Source organism: Elephantulus edwardii, unplaced genomic scaffold, assembly GCF_000299155.1.
Source record: "Elephantulus edwardii isolate Elephantulus edwardi_28Jun2011 unplaced genomic scaffold, EleEdw1.0 scaffold00014, whole genome shotgun sequence".
NCBI lineage: Eukaryota > Metazoa > Chordata > Mammalia > Macroscelidea > Macroscelididae > Elephantulus > Elephantulus edwardii.
In genome coordinates, this window is record NW_006399764.1 from 30302856 (window position 1) to 30318271 (window position 15416).

General features: G+C 49.5%; 1 protein-coding gene across 1 annotated transcript; it reads right to left on the reverse strand.

The window, feature by feature from the left end:
- Window positions 1-7590: 7590 nt before the first annotated feature.
- Window positions 7591-13704, reverse strand: DMRT2 (doublesex and mab-3 related transcription factor 2). The gene is made up of 3 exons (XM_006881323.1): window positions 13219-13704; window positions 11897-11999; window positions 7591-8642 (listed from the first exon to the last, which is right to left on the reverse strand). The coding sequence occupies exons 1-3, from the start codon at window positions 13702-13704 to the stop codon at window positions 7591-7593; spliced, it is 1641 nt and encodes a 546-aa protein (XP_006881385.1).
- Between the last annotated feature and the right edge of the window lie 1712 nt (window positions 13705-15416).

Genomic DNA, 15416 nt, shown 5'->3' on the forward strand with positions numbered 1-15416 from the left:
ACAAGAACAAACTGGGAGGAGGGTAGAGAGAATAGTGCAACAATGAATGAATGGAAACCCAAAATCTCTGTAAATGTTTATGAAAATTAATAAAATATAGGAAAAAAAAAGTACAAAGTCAGGACTAAAGCACAGCTCCCCAGACGTAATCCGACTTGATGGCACTCACATTTGCATTAGCAGTTTCTCATAGTCATGGCTCCCTCTTCGGTCCTTTGCCAAGCCTTGCCAGCCCCCTTACCCCGTGACCCTTAGATCATTTTTACGTATGCAGTGGTCAGGTCACGTCCCCCCTCAGCATGCAGTTGATGGTTGTTTTTTAAATCTAAAAGTAATATTTGTCTTTTGATTCATGTTCCCAGGCTAACACAATCCTGCCATCCAAAATAATGACCGGACATCTCAACTCAGTGGCAATCACAGATGCCATAAGCACACTTTGCATATCTGCCTTCATAGCAATGTCAAGATGACAGCTAGGATATGGTCCAAAACAAGAGGGCACGTGGGCCATGAGACTGAAGACTGTCCTTGAAATTGACATTGACCTATAACCCTTTGACGTAAGTTATTCAAATAGCTACAAACTCAAGTGACTCCGCTGTCATCCACCCTCCGTTTCTCTGTCCATTAAATGTGTTGCTGGATTGAAGCATCACTGTTTTTCTAGTTTTCTCTCTGATATTTTCCATCTACACTGTACGTGCCGGCTCACTGTGCCTCTGGGTGCCAAGGACCAAGGAGATGCCGGGAACAAGGACTTCGCCTGGTGGGGTCACTACTTCCTGGGCTCTTTGCTCACCCAATATAACTGAGCAAGACTCAGGAGTCGCACACACAGTCTTGCAAAGTAAAAGCCATTATAGTTAATTATGCAAAGGAAATGGTAAACAACAGAAATGGATTATCCCAGAGCTTCTTGACATAAGGTGGGTATGAATAAACCAGAGAAGTAGAAACTGAGATTCCCCCTTTTAGACCTAGGTCTATTCTTCTATTACAAATGAGCTACTTCTTGGGGCTGGGATCGGGTCACACTTTTATGCAATTTGTTTTAACTATTCATGTGTGTTGAACGATGCACATAAACAACTTTGCAATGAGAACCACGAATCCATAGCTCATTGTTAAACTAGCAGGTTGTTGGCTAATACTTGCTTCTCAGAATCTCCAGGAGCTGGTTAGAGAAGAGGAAACTCGGGCTCATCGAAGACCTTCTGGGTCAGAGACTGCATTTCCTCAAGACCCCAGGTGATGATCATTAACCTCAGAGAAGCACAACCAGGAACCAGCCAAGAACTGAGATCAGACTCTCAGCAAGGATGCTTCTTCGATTGAAATAGAAAGAAAGTGTGGCCTTGAGACGGACAGCACATTATATGGTGAGTTAAATAGAGGAAGAGATCTGCATTTTACGATACCTCATTTTCCTAGTGATGGTTAATGCTGAAGCACTCCATTGCCTTGAGCCTAGAAAATCCTTAAACTCAATCACAAGTCTGATAAAATATGCCAATGACAGTGTTCTTTGAAAAACCTTAACGCAAATGAGTTAATGTCATTTGTGCTGCATAATTGTTTCTGTAAACAAAATGTTAAACTCACAAATGCTGGGCTTCTTTTTACTTTTTAATATTATTAATTTGTGTGTTGCTACTGACAGTACATACAGCAAACACAACACAACAGTGCCAGGCTCTCGGCATGCCCAGTTGAGCCACGCTGCTTGGGCCTCCTGAGGTTGAAGCCTCCTCACCCTCCTTTTTCAAACTGTTCCTCTTCCATTAACAGAACCTCACTGGCCCCCCAAGTTTCAGGCTTAACCATTTGCATTGCAGCTGTCAATTTGATCCATGGAAATGATTCTTCAAAACAGCACAGGGCCCTGGATGGACTTTCTTTACGGGCTCAGCTAAACTACTCTTGGTTTTAAAGGGACTTCAGGGCATGTTTCTTGGTTTAATGTGTAAAGATTATCCCCACACAATACTCTCAAGGATTGATCATGCTTTCACGATCCAGGAAGCATGGAGCCGATGAGAAGCGGATATTCTAGTCTTTATTGTGCCCTGATCAGACCAAATTCTTCTCTAGAATCTCCACGAAAGGTCGAATCACGGTTTGAATACACCAGGTACGGAAGCAGGATGGACAGTCTCCTCCCGTGGAATTTACTGCCTCTGAAAACGCGCTGGAGGGGCAGCAGGAGTTGGTTCCAACTTGACAGGTCACAGCAACAATAGTGTACAGCTGCTGTTGTTGGCTGTTACTGAGTCAACTCTAACTCATACTGACTCACAGTTCAATAGAATGAAACATACCCAGTCCCGCCCCGAATCACAATCAAGCCCGGCGTTCTCGCCAATATGTGAGTCTATCTCAGGTGAAGCTCTTTCTCTTTTTAACTCACTTTCTGCTTTGCCAAGCAGAACATCCTTCTCCAGGGACTGGTCCCTCCTGATGTCATGTCAGATACATCAGACAAAGTCTCCCTTTTCTTGCTTATTTACAATAGTGAGAAGGAGAACACCAAACCCACACTCCAAATTCTTACTGCAGGGCTGGGGAGAAGTTTACAATTCCAAGAAAAACTCATTATTAGTGCAGAGTTAACACAGTGTACTAATAAATTTGTCAGGGAAAGCCTTGCCTCTCATAAATGTTCAAGAACAATAAAATTCCAGTCACAGTAACATGAGAAAAGACACTAATACCCACAGCCAACTGGATTGACTTAATGGGATTAAAATGATACAGAAGACAGAAAATAAGCCCAAAATGTCCACTGCCCTCAGAAAGTGAAAACTGACACATGTAATTATTGAGGTGCACTCAAAGAGAACATGAGGAAAGCCATGTTTGCATTAGGAAGCTCTGCTGAGTTTTTGTTTAGGAGATTTTATTCTTAGGTGTTTTTCCTCTTGACCTCTGAAGCTGTCTGACGCAATGCTAAACTTACATTCAACACTTGGCGCCCCAAAAAAATCCTGACATGAACAAAGAACAAATGTCAGTGCGGGCGAGCCTGGAAGGGGGGCTTGAGCAGAATCTTGGGTGACACTGGGACACCCCACGCGGCTGGGAAATGTTGTCTTCAAGTTCACCCGCAGCAGTTCCTGAAGTCACGTTGAGACCCCACCTGCTTTTATTCTCTGTTCCTCTGGCAAACTTCCACTCGCTCTGGCTTTTCCAGGGGTGGAAAAAGACATTTGCCTGGACACAACCGAGTGTTATTTTACAAGGATCGTGCAAGCATCCAGCTAAGTGTTGGCGTCCTGTGTGTTTGTGAAATGGATGCTAATTTCAAGCACCCATTCGGGGAATCCCTAGGGGTTTCCCTGAGGTCACCAGGAGCACAAGCGTCTCAGATTGTTTTAAATGTTTGCAGGAGCAAGAAAATTTTGCTTTAAACTGCTGAACGACTGGTCTTCTCTCGCTTTTATTTGGTCTTCTGGCCACCTTGGTGACAGCAGATTTGAGGGTAGCCTCTCTCCACACAGAATTTAAAGTTAGCTCTTTGACTCTGGTGGTCTGTATGACGCTGATTATGACAGCTTGGAACTTGATTTGGGGCACAAAGGGGAGGCTTTTTAAAGACAAGCATAGTACGTCATCAATGTTGTTGTTGTTGTTTCATGCTGTCACATTGATTCCAACTCATAGCAAATGCAAAGACCACAAACAGATCCGAGTCTTGCCGGGTCCTCAGCCATCCTCCTAGCATCCACTGTCCCTAAGTCCACTGTTGCTATTAGCGTGTCAATCATCTCCGTGAGGGTCTTTCTCTCCTTCACCATTTGCTAAGCATAAAACAGCTCTCCCAGAAGTACCCCTCTGACAACGGGCTCAAACCAGTGAGACAAAGTCTCCCATGTTTGCTTTTAAGGAGGACTCAGGCTGCGCTTGTTCCATCATGAATGTGCTCGTTCTTTCGGCATCCATGGCACATTCCGTGTGCGTCATCAACACCACGACTTAAAGACATCCGTTCTTCTGTCTTCCTCATTCATTGTCCAACAGTCACGTGCATGTTGCCATTGTTGCTATGTGTCATCGAGTCAGTCACCCACTGATTCATAGTGACCCCACGTACAATGGCTCTGAAACCTCTCTTATGCCAATCTCACTATCTCTGACACACCTGCCCCTATTACCCCAGTCACTGTGTCAATCCATCTCACCCAGGGTCTTCCTCTCCTGCACTGTCCCTCCACACTTCCAAGCATTATTGTTGTTGTTGTTATGTGCTATAGAGTCGCCTGTGATTCATAGCAACCCTATGTACAAGAGCCCTAAACCCTGCTCTATCCTGTGCCAATCTACTGATTCATAGTGACCCTATGTACAATAGCTCTGAAACCCCTCCTATGCCAATCTCACTGCCTCCGACATACCTGCCCCTATTACCCCAGTCACTGAGTCAATTCATCTCTAGGGTCTTCCTCTCCTACACTGTCCCTCCACCCTACCAAGCATAACATTCTTCTCCAAGGACTGGTCCCGCCTTGCAACATGTACGAAATATGTCAGACGGAGCTTCAGAATCCTTGACTCCAAGGAGCAGCCTGGATTCACGTCTCCAGGATGAACTTGTTTGTTCTCCTAGCAGTCCATGGTATATTCAATACTCTTCTCCAGCACCACAGCTCAAAGGCATCAACTCTTCTTCTATCCTCCCTAGTCATTGTCCAGCTCTCTGATGCATAGCAAGTGATTGCAAAGACCATGGCCTGTGTCAGGTGCACTTTACTCTCCAGAAGAATATTGTTAAAGGATACAGTTAAAAAAGGTTATGGTTTGGATCAGGTGAACTTTAACCTTTAAACTGACATCTTTGCTATTTAGCCCTTAAAGAAGTCCTTGCCAGCTCACCCAACATGCAAGCCACCACAGTATGACAAACTGACAGAGTGTGGTGACAAATATCTTACCCTCATGTTATCGCCCATCCAGAACAAGAGTTAACATTTGTTGAGCAAAACCAGAGGCTAGCAATCTGCTTAAAAACAAAATGTGTTGCGCTTGAGTCAGTTCTGACCCCTCGTGACCGCACTGAACGGGAGAGAGCGAGCTGTGTTCTGTGGAGGGTTCAGTGGCTAATTTGGAGGGAACTGGATTGCCCGGCCTTGCTTCTGAGAGAGGCTGGTAGCAAGCTTTCCTCTCCTCTGTGAGCAGCCAAGTGCATCGGCCGTTTGTTACCTCCCAGGGACTCCTGAACTTACAAAAAAAAAAAAAAGAACAAGCCCACAGCCATCAGGTTCCTTCTGCCTCCTAATGACGCAGCAGGACAGCGTAAAACCACCCCCTCGGATTTCCAAGGTTGTAAATCATTATGGAAACAGAAAGCTTCCTCTTTCTCCTATGGAACAGCTCATGGGTTCGAACCACTGACCACGTAGTTAAGGAGCCAAATGCCTTAACTAAAACAGAGAGAACTTATTTAGAAACAGGGTCTTTGCAGGTATACTCAAGTCAAGGTGAGGTCATACTGGATCAGGTTCCCATGGCCAACACAAAGGTCTATGGTTCAAATCCACCAGCTGCTCCATGGGAGAAAGACGTGCACTCTCCCCCTGTGTGATTTTACTGCCTCCGAAAACCTGCTGAGGGTTCAGCTATGGGTCGGTTCCAACTCAACAGCACACAACAACAACTGACTCTGTACAGAAAGAGACACCTTGAGACACACGGACTCATGCAGGGAAGAAAATCACGTGAAGCCAGAGGCAGAGTCTGGAAGGAGCGGCTACAAGCCAAGGAAGCCAGGGTCCCCCACGGCCGCCAGGTGCTGGCAGAGCTGAGGTAGGGTCCCTCCAACAGCCTTTGGAGGGAGCCTGCACTGCCCCCACCTCGATTCCTGACCTCCAGCCTACAGAGCATGGGGAGAAAAATGTATGTTGTTTTAACTCAAAAGTAAGCCAGGAAGGAGGAGGGCGAGAACCCAGAAGTCATCCCTCCTCTGCTGGTTTCAGCAGCCACCAGTTGCAGCAATTTGAATAAAGAATGTTTTTATCTGCACTGTAAGTGTGGAGGACTGACAGAAATGGGGACACACAGCCTTCCTGCCTCACGGGGACTGAACTGTAACTGGGCCTGCCTCTGGGTGTGGGGTGCCACTCAGTTTTAGCAAATGCATCCGCTAACCCAGCCGGGCACCAGAAGGGGCTGGGCACCCCCGTGCTTTCAACTTGCGAGGCCGCTGTTCTGCGACTTCTAACCAGCGCCGTCTGCCTGTCTCTGACTCACAGCCCGCCCGTGAGGGTCAGAGTGGAACCATGCTGCATAGGGTCCTCAGTGGCTATAAGCTATGAGACTGGGACACCAGGATTTGCTTCTGATGCACCACAGGGTGGATTTGAGCCACCAACCTTTTGGTAAGTAGTGAACACAAACATTTGCCTAACTCAAGGCTCCATAACCCAATAATCTGAAACCACAGAACGTGGAACAAAGCAAGGGGGCTGGAAGTCCAACATACACACCCCAACAGGGAGAGGCTACACCCAGGAGTTAGAAGACGTTCATTTCAAGAACCTGGGTCAGCGGATAAATGGCGCATTAAACTTGATTCCCTTCCACAGACAGGCTACAAATGACAGCGGTTTCTACATTTACGTCTTTCTATGGAATTTGTAGGTGAGTCAGAACACGTGCGTGTTGTTCTTATTTAGCCCTATTTTAGTCAAGAAACGCTCCCTAGTGGCACAGTGAGTTAAGCATCGGGCTGCTAACTAAAAGGTTGATGCTGAAACCCACCAGGTAATCCCAGGGACAAAGAGGGGGCCGCGTGCTCCCACCGTAGTAAACAGGAAGAGACTGCATTTCAGTTCAAAACCACGCAACGAGGGAAAACAAACCAAGCCTCTGCTGTGCAGTTGACTGCAACTCATAGGAACCCTCCGTCGGGTTCCCAGGCTGCAAATCATCACAGGAGGAGACGGCCCCATCTTCCGCCTGCAGAGCGGCAGGTGGATTCAAACTGACAGGTTTCCGGCTAGCAGCCCAGCCCGTACCTCACTGCACCCCCAGGCTCCTTACCTCACCAGGAAGGCGACTGACACACCCACAGGAGCACTACTACAGGAGGCCGGGAAAGCTGAGCATGGACAGTGGTGATGCAGAAAGAACACAGTGGAAAGAGTCCACGAATGTCACCAAACGTGAAGAACGTGGAAATGACATTGTCTATCACGACTTTAAAACAACTACACACGGGCTTGTAGGAAGATCTGAACACAGCAAGGACACAGGCCCTTCTGCCCACACAGAGATGACCATGGACTTGAGCGAACAGAAAGTCCTCTAGGAGACAGTGTCAACTTTATTGCCCTCTGAAATGTCGTGGGAAGCCCAAAACATTCTAACTGGTGCACGAAAGTCATTTCCAGCTTTGCATTTAAATAGACTGACAGGGACAAGGAAACAAACGTACATGCAGGTGAATATGCAGATTTTTTTTAAAAAAATCATCACCATTTACATTACAAATTTCTTTGTACAAACATCTTGGCTTGAAGAACAATAAGAATGACTGACAGGAACCCCCAAGAAGAGGGAGTGGGCGCCCTAGCTCTCTGTTCTCAAGGCCTTTCACTGGGAGACATGAGTGATGACCGCTGATGGCCTCTTGAGGATGGACTCCACTGAAAATGACAGGGGCTCACTCACGGACAGCTTTGTCCCCACCTGCTTGGCTACTAAAAGGTCTTTGGTGCATCTGTCTATCGTAAACGTGTACTCCTGGCTCTCCCTGATGGGACCCTCCTTGTGCCTCATCGCGCCCTCCTCAAAGGCCTCCTTGGCAAGTGGCGTTTTCAGTTCGGGCGCTGCTTTGTCGGGAAGCATCTGCTGGAACAAAGAGTGGAAAGGGCTGTGTTTGAGTGGCATGGTATGGCTAGAGCTGTCTTTGCCGATCTTGGTCAAGGCTGGTGCTGGGGCAGCCAGAGGGTTCGAGTCCACCATAGGAGAGAAATTCCGTCGGGGCGGGGTGAAGGCAGACCTCTCGGGCACCTGCTGGTGGGCCTGCAGGTCACCTCTTGGGGCCTGGACCTCAGGAGTGGGGGGCAGCACCAGCGAGCCTTCCAGCTTGGCCGGCATCATGTCCTGTGGGCTCAGAGCATCGGGGAGGCGTGTCCCCTTAGCATCCCAGCCCACGCTCGGCCTCAGAGTTTGCACAGATGTGGTGGCATTCACCAGACATTGCTGGTAAAGGAGGCTGTCACTGATGGGGCTACACTTGGGCCAGACCAGAAGCCTGGAGGACACAGGGTACTGCCTATAGGTCGTAGCCACACTGACGTTGGAGGAAATTAATTCCATGTTCCCAGAGCCGGAATACTGCATGGTGAGATCGAGGCATGCCGGCAGGAAGTTGCAGAAGTCCTTGGGGGGATCCCCGGGGCTGAGGCTGTAGAGGTTTTTGTAGGAATTGTACTCTGGCCCGTGGACCACCCGGTTGGGCAGGAACAAGGCAGCAGCTTGGGAGGCCTCCAGCATCTCCCTCTCTTTGTATTCTCTCTCCAGCATAATGTTCTCCAGCTCTTTGTCTGCAAAGGCCCGTCGCTTCCTCATTCTGTCACTTACAGGGGGAGGCAGCGGTGAGGTCCCTCCCAGGTAGGTCTCAGGGGGCATGGGGCGGTAGCCTAAGGGGCAGGATGCAAGGAAAATCAGTCAATGTATGAAGCAACAGAAACAGATGCACAGAAATAGCACAATTGTTTCTATTCTGGGTCACCAACATGTAGGTCCCTGGATGGGACAAGTGGTTTCCTAAAGGCTGGCAGTTCAAACCCACCCAGTGGAACCCTAGAAGACGGATCTGCCAATCTGCTTCCATCAAGATTAAAAAAAAAACAAACAAACCCAAAACCTAAATTAACTATTGTCAAGTCTGGACTCATGGGCCTCCAGCAGGCTTCCAAAGCTGTAAATCTCAACAGGAACAGATTGTCTGATCTTTCTCCCAAAGTGTAGAAGGTAGACTCAAACTGGCAACTTTGTGATCCAAAGTCCAACATGTAAACCCTATGAAATAACTCTACTCTGTAACACGTGGGTTGCTGTGCTTCAGGGGTAACTCAAAGACAGTGCACTGGATCTAGCTTGGCTTGGTTTATCACCACATGGTTGTATGGAACACATAAGTATCTATAACTACAATTTCAAATTATACCCTTTGGGAGGAAGGATATTGGTATTGTAATTTTGTTGTTCTAAAATTTGTCTGCTTTAAAAGTGCAACAATGAATGAATGGAAACCCTAAGTTTCTCTAAGCTTTCATTAAAATTAATTTTAAAAAAAGAAATTTGTCTGCTTTGACTTTATCCACTGAAGTTACAGAATTGGTGCCAGTCCCTGTATATTAACACACAAAGTTGCTCCTCTTACTACATTTTATAGCCCATGTCATTCCTTTGCTGTTATTCAAAAAGATGTCTATACCTACAGCTGCTGTCACTGTTACGTTTAAAGATGGCTCACTAGATACACAGTTACAGGTGTAGGATAATCCAAGGAGAACTAGGGAGAGAAAAAAAGAGAAAGAAAGAGAGTTAAAAGAGATTAGGAAGGAGACCAAGAAAAACAAGACTTAAGGAACAGAGAAGCATAGAACATTGAAAAGTTGTTAACTAGTCAGACTCATCCTGCCAGTTAACCAAGTTCCTCCCTTAACTACCAGCCGGGGTGTTGGGGGTGGGGGGGGGAATGCAGGCAAGGGGAGAATCTCCTGCTATACTGAAAATAACTGGCCTAAAACATTTTTTTTCTCAAGTGTTAAGCACGTTGGCCGGATCCCAGAATGGGTGCGCAGGTGGTCATTAGTACCCAGATAAAGTCATTGCATATTTCAGGAACAGCAGCAAAGTCAAAAACAAAGACTAGTGTAACGTAAATAGAATTCCTGGCAGCTTAACACACTTTGAATATTTCATCATCCCCAAAGTATTCAGCAGTGTTGAATTTGTTTGAAGGAACCATTGTAATATTGCTGTGTACACAGTGACAATCCACAAGGCTGATTTGCAAATAAAATAGAATTTGAAAAATAATGTTTCCATTTCTATGGCAAGTTTTGCCAGGAAGTTATTGACTTGAATTTATGATTGCATGTCCTCCTCCCACTTCTCAAATTGCTCTGGTACAATTTATCAGTGCAATCCCTAAGGTTGTAAATCTGTTTGCCTAGTGTGTAACCAAATTCATTCTTAAAGCAAGCGAACCCACTCCAAGGGTAGTCATACAAGCTCGAGGTGAGACTGAAAAACAAACCTGAAAACCTGCCGGGAACCAACTCAATTCAGAAGTCACACAAAGAAATAAAACAGAATTTAAAGGCTTCCTGTGTGGAAAAGCTGACTTTGCAGCCAGGATCCGATGAAGAACAGTGATTAGAGAAAACAGAAGGGTTCCTTTCTGATTTAGCAGATCAACAAATAAAATTCATGCCCAGATAGACAGGATCAGTAACATTTTAAGAACAATTAAGAGCATTTCCCACTGCTGTTTTAGAGGAAGTGAAAACATGAGGGGGGAGGAACCCAGAAATGTCACACTGGGCAAGCCTAACCTGTTTTGCTTGAATGAAGCCAGTGGTGTCTACAGCAGGTTGAGGGAGGTGTGGACCACACTGGGATGGCATCTTGTAGACGCTAAAACCCATACAGTTTTTTAATTTGCAGTGTTTCAGCAGGATTATTTTATGGATTATTTTAAAATGTCCTTGCAGTTAGTTATAACTGGTTGGGGTTTTTGGTGGGTGGATTTTTGTTTTTTTTTGTTTTTGTGTTTGTTTGGTTTTTTTTTTTTTGTAAACCCAGCTTACATGTATCAAGACAGCTACAAATGGAAAATTCTATGCTAACTTATTTGGGATCCTTCTCCTAGTGAGCTCTGGACGCAGCCGACATCATTACCCAACTACAACGATGCTTCAAATCATGGGATTTTCATGGGAGCCTGTGTTTTTAGAGAAATGGATTTTGTCAGGTGTTTTGTGTGTGTGTTTTAGCTACAATACTGTGATAAGTCATATCTGTGAATTTATACCTTTTCTGATAATAAAGTAATAATTAAAAGGATAAAAAATGTAAAAGGCTTACATGTATTTACAAACAATGTTGTAACTAATTACACTGTAATTCATGTAGCAATTCATATGGCAAAACAATTTTGTTGTTAGTATTCATGCAAACCAGGAAAGATTACATTTAAGCCATTTACAACTCTATCACATATTATTTGCCAGACACTCAACATTACTAAAGACTGCGTGGTTTGGAAGCAAAGGAGGTTAATGGGGGTGAGGAAACCTCAGCAGCGACCCTCTACTGAGTCAAAACCTTTTTCAGAGTCTCTGACTCTACTATCAAACATTAAAATGAAGTGTTGAGCCCTTTACCCAGATAATCCAAGGAGGATAGCAGTCCCAGGAAGAGCGGCAACAAACTTTAGGGCTCATAGGCTAAATTCCTCACGTAACTACTTCACTTGATGCAGCTAAAACACAGGTCAACAGTTCAAATTCACTAGCCTCTTTCTTGGGAGAAGAACTAGTCTCCACGCATCAGGCCTGGACGCAGCATCCATGGCAGAGGACTAGGGTTACGTTTGTTGGACTGGAGACATCTTCTCCAATCCCTAGTAGTTTAACTCTCCACTTGCCTCAAGGCCAATTGCACACACACTGCGTTAACCCATTAGTTACCTCTTAATCAGACAGCCCTTCATCAGTCCCCAACGAGGTGATTAGAGGAGGGACAGCAACCCCTTGGCAGGTGAGTGAGGGGTTTCCGGGGTCTAGCTTCCTTCCCAGAAGATAACTTCCCAACAAAACTCTATTCCACAAGCTCAGAGGACGTGGGTGCAAGGACACGCCGACAGGTGGGCGCTGCTCACCTTCGAGAATGCTTTTGGCCAGCAAGCTGGGCGCTCGGACTTGCCTCTGGTACACGGCTTTGCGCTCGAAATTATTCTGTTTCCCAGAAAGTCCCTTCTTATCCTATAAACACAGAAACAGCATCAACAGTAGCTTCATGAAAAGGCGAGCAAGAAGGAAGGAGAGGGAGAGAGCCAGTGCTCAGGAATCCGCAGGCTCTGGGTGTCCATGCTGGGGGCGCGCACTCGCCTGTGGCAAGAAGTTGGAGGCTGCGTCCCAATCGCGGAAGCAGCGCCTCGGCCTTCTCGGGGGTCCACCGGATCCACCTCTGCTTTAGGCAGAGGGCTGTCCCCAGGAAAGTTGGGGAGCCCTGGTGGAGGTGAACCCAAAGTAGAAAGGACGCAGGAACTTGGCGCTCGCCAGTAGAACCCGGAGGACCCGGGCCAGCCGTTGGTCTGAGCTACCGCTAGTTTCTCCCGAAGTGAAGCGGCGGGACTGGAGAGCGCGCAAGCGGGGTGTGCGAGTCCCTATCTCCCCAGATTCCCGGCCAGGCCTAGCCCTCACGCAAAGCCATTCTCCGGGTCTGCAGGAAGCTCTGAACAGGAGGACATCTGCTCCCAGCTGTCACTGCCGAGTCGGTGGGATTCGCGGCCCGCAATATCGCACGCATCCAGAGAGAACGCGGCGTGGGCCGCCTCTCTGTGCCGAGTGCCTGAGCAGATAGATACGGCTGCTGCTTGGCTCCAGGGTGCTCGCTTTCCTTTGGGGTCACTGCCTTGGGTCGCGCTGAAGCACCGAAACCACGTCCGAAGCAGGGGCTGCACTATCTTGGATTTAATAAGCAAGTGCCCCTTAAAGACCCCCGCAGGTCCCCGTGCAGCATTCGCGGGGAGCAGCTGACTCCCTTGCCCAGGGTTCTCGGGTCATTCTGGAGACCATAAAGGCCCGCTCTGGCTGTGTGGCCTTGAGCTGTGACGCTCCTTTCTCGGTCACTATTTTTCTCATCTGTAAAATGGGCATCTGATTGCGCTCTTCCCAAAGGCCTGGTGACCGCGCCAGCTCAGTGCATTTGCTGTAGCCGCCTGGAGCTGGGCATCGCACCAGCTGATCGGCTGTCCGCACCATGGCCACCAAAATAAATGTCTAAATATTAAAACAAGCACTTTCCCCACAATGTCTACCATGAGCCGAAACACTTGCCAGGCCTCTCCATCTTTTGTGTCGATTTCCCAGCAAGGCCACCGCACCCACCCTCGCTAACTGGTGACCAGGCCTATGGCCCCCACAGAGTCGAGTCCCTGCCCCCTTTCCCAGGTGGCCCCGGTGGGTTAGGGATGCGCACCTCGGTCGCCTGCTGCCTCCGGAGCGCCACCTGGGCGGCCATGACGCGCTGTCGCTCCACCACCAGCAGGCAGTTGGCACACTGGCAGTCACGCCAGCGGCAGAAGCGCTTGTGGCCCTTGAGGCAGGACACGACCCCGTGGTTGCGGCAGCGCGCGCACTTGGGCGTACGGCTCAGCTTGCGCGGCTCGGCGGCAGCGCTGCGCTCCGGGGGCCCGGCCAGGGCGCACGCGGCCTGCGGCGCCGATGACTGCCTGGGGCGCCCTCCCTGCAGGTCCTGCCCGAGCGGCGCCCCAGGTCCCGGGTCAGCCGCCGCCTCGCTGTCGCCCTCCTCCTCCGCGTCTCCCTCCTCGTCCTCCTCCTCCTCGTCGTCCTCGCCGTCCTCGGCGGCTGGTGGTGGCGCCCTGTGGCCGTCCTCCTCCAGCTCCAAGCTCTCCACATCGACCTCCCAGTCCCCGGGCGCCGGGCCCGCCTGCCGCTCCGCCATGACTCCGCGCCTCCTCGGGTTGAGTTCTGGAGAGACACCCAAGACCCACAACTCGCGCCAGGACTGTTCCGAACCCCAAGATCTGCAAGCAGGCCTGCCGCCTCGGCTTCAGGGTCGTCTCGGTTCTCCATCTACATGAGGGGCCCACATGCCTTTTTTTTTTTTTTTTGTCTTTTTAGGGCCTTGCCCGGATCCCCAAACCAACTGGAATTTCTTTTATTAACTACAAGTGTGCAGTGAGCACCGGACCCTGAACCGCCGTCTTCTCGCTTTACGCGCGCTTTTTGGACAAGTCCTTAAGGAGGTGAACTCGCGCAAACTCCAAAGTCTTGTGTCTAACGACGAGGGGCCCCCAGACCCACACACACTTGACAGCTTTCCCTAGACGTCATTAGAATCTAAAGCTGACCCCGGGAGGATATAAAGCTGTACAGATTATTTCCCCTTCGCCCAGGGCCTTTGACAGCACCATCACCAGCTTGTCCTTTCCCAAGGTCCCCGACTCCCCAAGCCTATCACGCACGAAGCCTTTCATCTCTCCATCCCAAATAAGCAGCTGAAAACGAAAGGCTTCCTGCCATAACCGGGACCCAGAGGGAAGCGGGGTCCAGCCCTCTCGTCAACCACAGTGAGAAAAGGGGAGAACCGGAGACCCACGCCCCCTGACCCCACCCCGACACCCTAGCACCCTCGCTGCGCTCACCAGCACTCAGAGGCCTGCACTGGATCCGGCCGCAGGCAGCCGGCGGGGTGCTGCGGGGTGACAGCCGGAGGCCACCGGCCGGGAAGGGCGGGCGCACAGCGAAGTCCTCAGCCGCCTCGACCTAGCATCGCCGGCCTGAAGCTCCGATCGGTCCCCGCAGGCCGGCACGTCAACTCATGGAAGCTGCATTCGGTGTCCTCCAAGCTGGGGTGGCCGGAAACGCCGGCGAGCGCGGGTCCCCGGGCGGGCGGCGCTCCCGGTCCGCGCCGCGCCGCGCCCCTCGCCGCAGTCCCGGCCTCCGCGCCCCTTCCGAGTATTATTCGCCGGGGCCTCCGCTCCTAGCCACTGATTGGCCGGCGGGCAGGCGGTGTGCGCGCTGATTGGCTGAGACGCGCCCTCCGCCTCCTGCACCCCTGCGCTCCTCCCCGCGCCCGGGTACAGTCCGCCCGCGCGGCCTTCGCTGCAGCCGGGTCGGCCTCGCGCCAAAGCCAAGGGCACCGCGCCCGCGGGGAGAGGTCGGCGCGCGTCTCTCGGGGACCCGGAGACCAGCGGACGGGGCGTGTGGTCGACAGGACGGATCAGAAATGGTCTTGACGCTTGAGCGTCGCCAGGAAGACTGCGCTTCCAGAAAGCCTCTCTAGCGGGGTAGGACGCACCCCACCTTCTCCTGCTGGAGAAGCAGTCGCGACCTTGCCCACCGCGCCTGATGAGCGCACAGATCTGCAAGTATTTTCGGAGCTTTCGCCCTTCAGCCTGGACCTGCAAAGCCGCTCATTGGGCCACCGATACCAGGTCGCTAAGTCACAGAACGATTTTCTTTACATTTTTCTTTTTTAATTATTACTACATTTAATTTGAGGGATAACCGGCAGAAAATTAGTTATTTTACCAGTAAGCTAATTAGTTCCCTGCAAAAGTCTGTTTTTTAAACGTAATCTTTTAGATATATGACTTTAAAAAGTGGCTCAGCATATCTGTTCAGGCAATCCTTTCTATCTGCCGTCGTCCT

Excerpts from the sequence above, each read along its gene's own strand:
- DMRT2 (XM_006881323.1), bottom strand. The coding sequence starts at position 13,704 with ATGGCGGAGCGGCAGGCGGGCCCGGCGCCCGGGGACTGGGAGGTCGAT. Across the intron at positions 12,000-13,218 it reads GGAGGCAGCAGGCGACCGAG|GATAAGAAGGGACTTTCTGG; the intron begins GTGCGCATCCCT and ends CTGTGTTTATAG. Across the intron at positions 8,643-11,896 it reads GGCCAAAAGCATTCTCGAAG|GCTACCGCCCCATGCCCCCT; the intron begins GTGAGCAGCGCC and ends CCTGCCCCTTAG.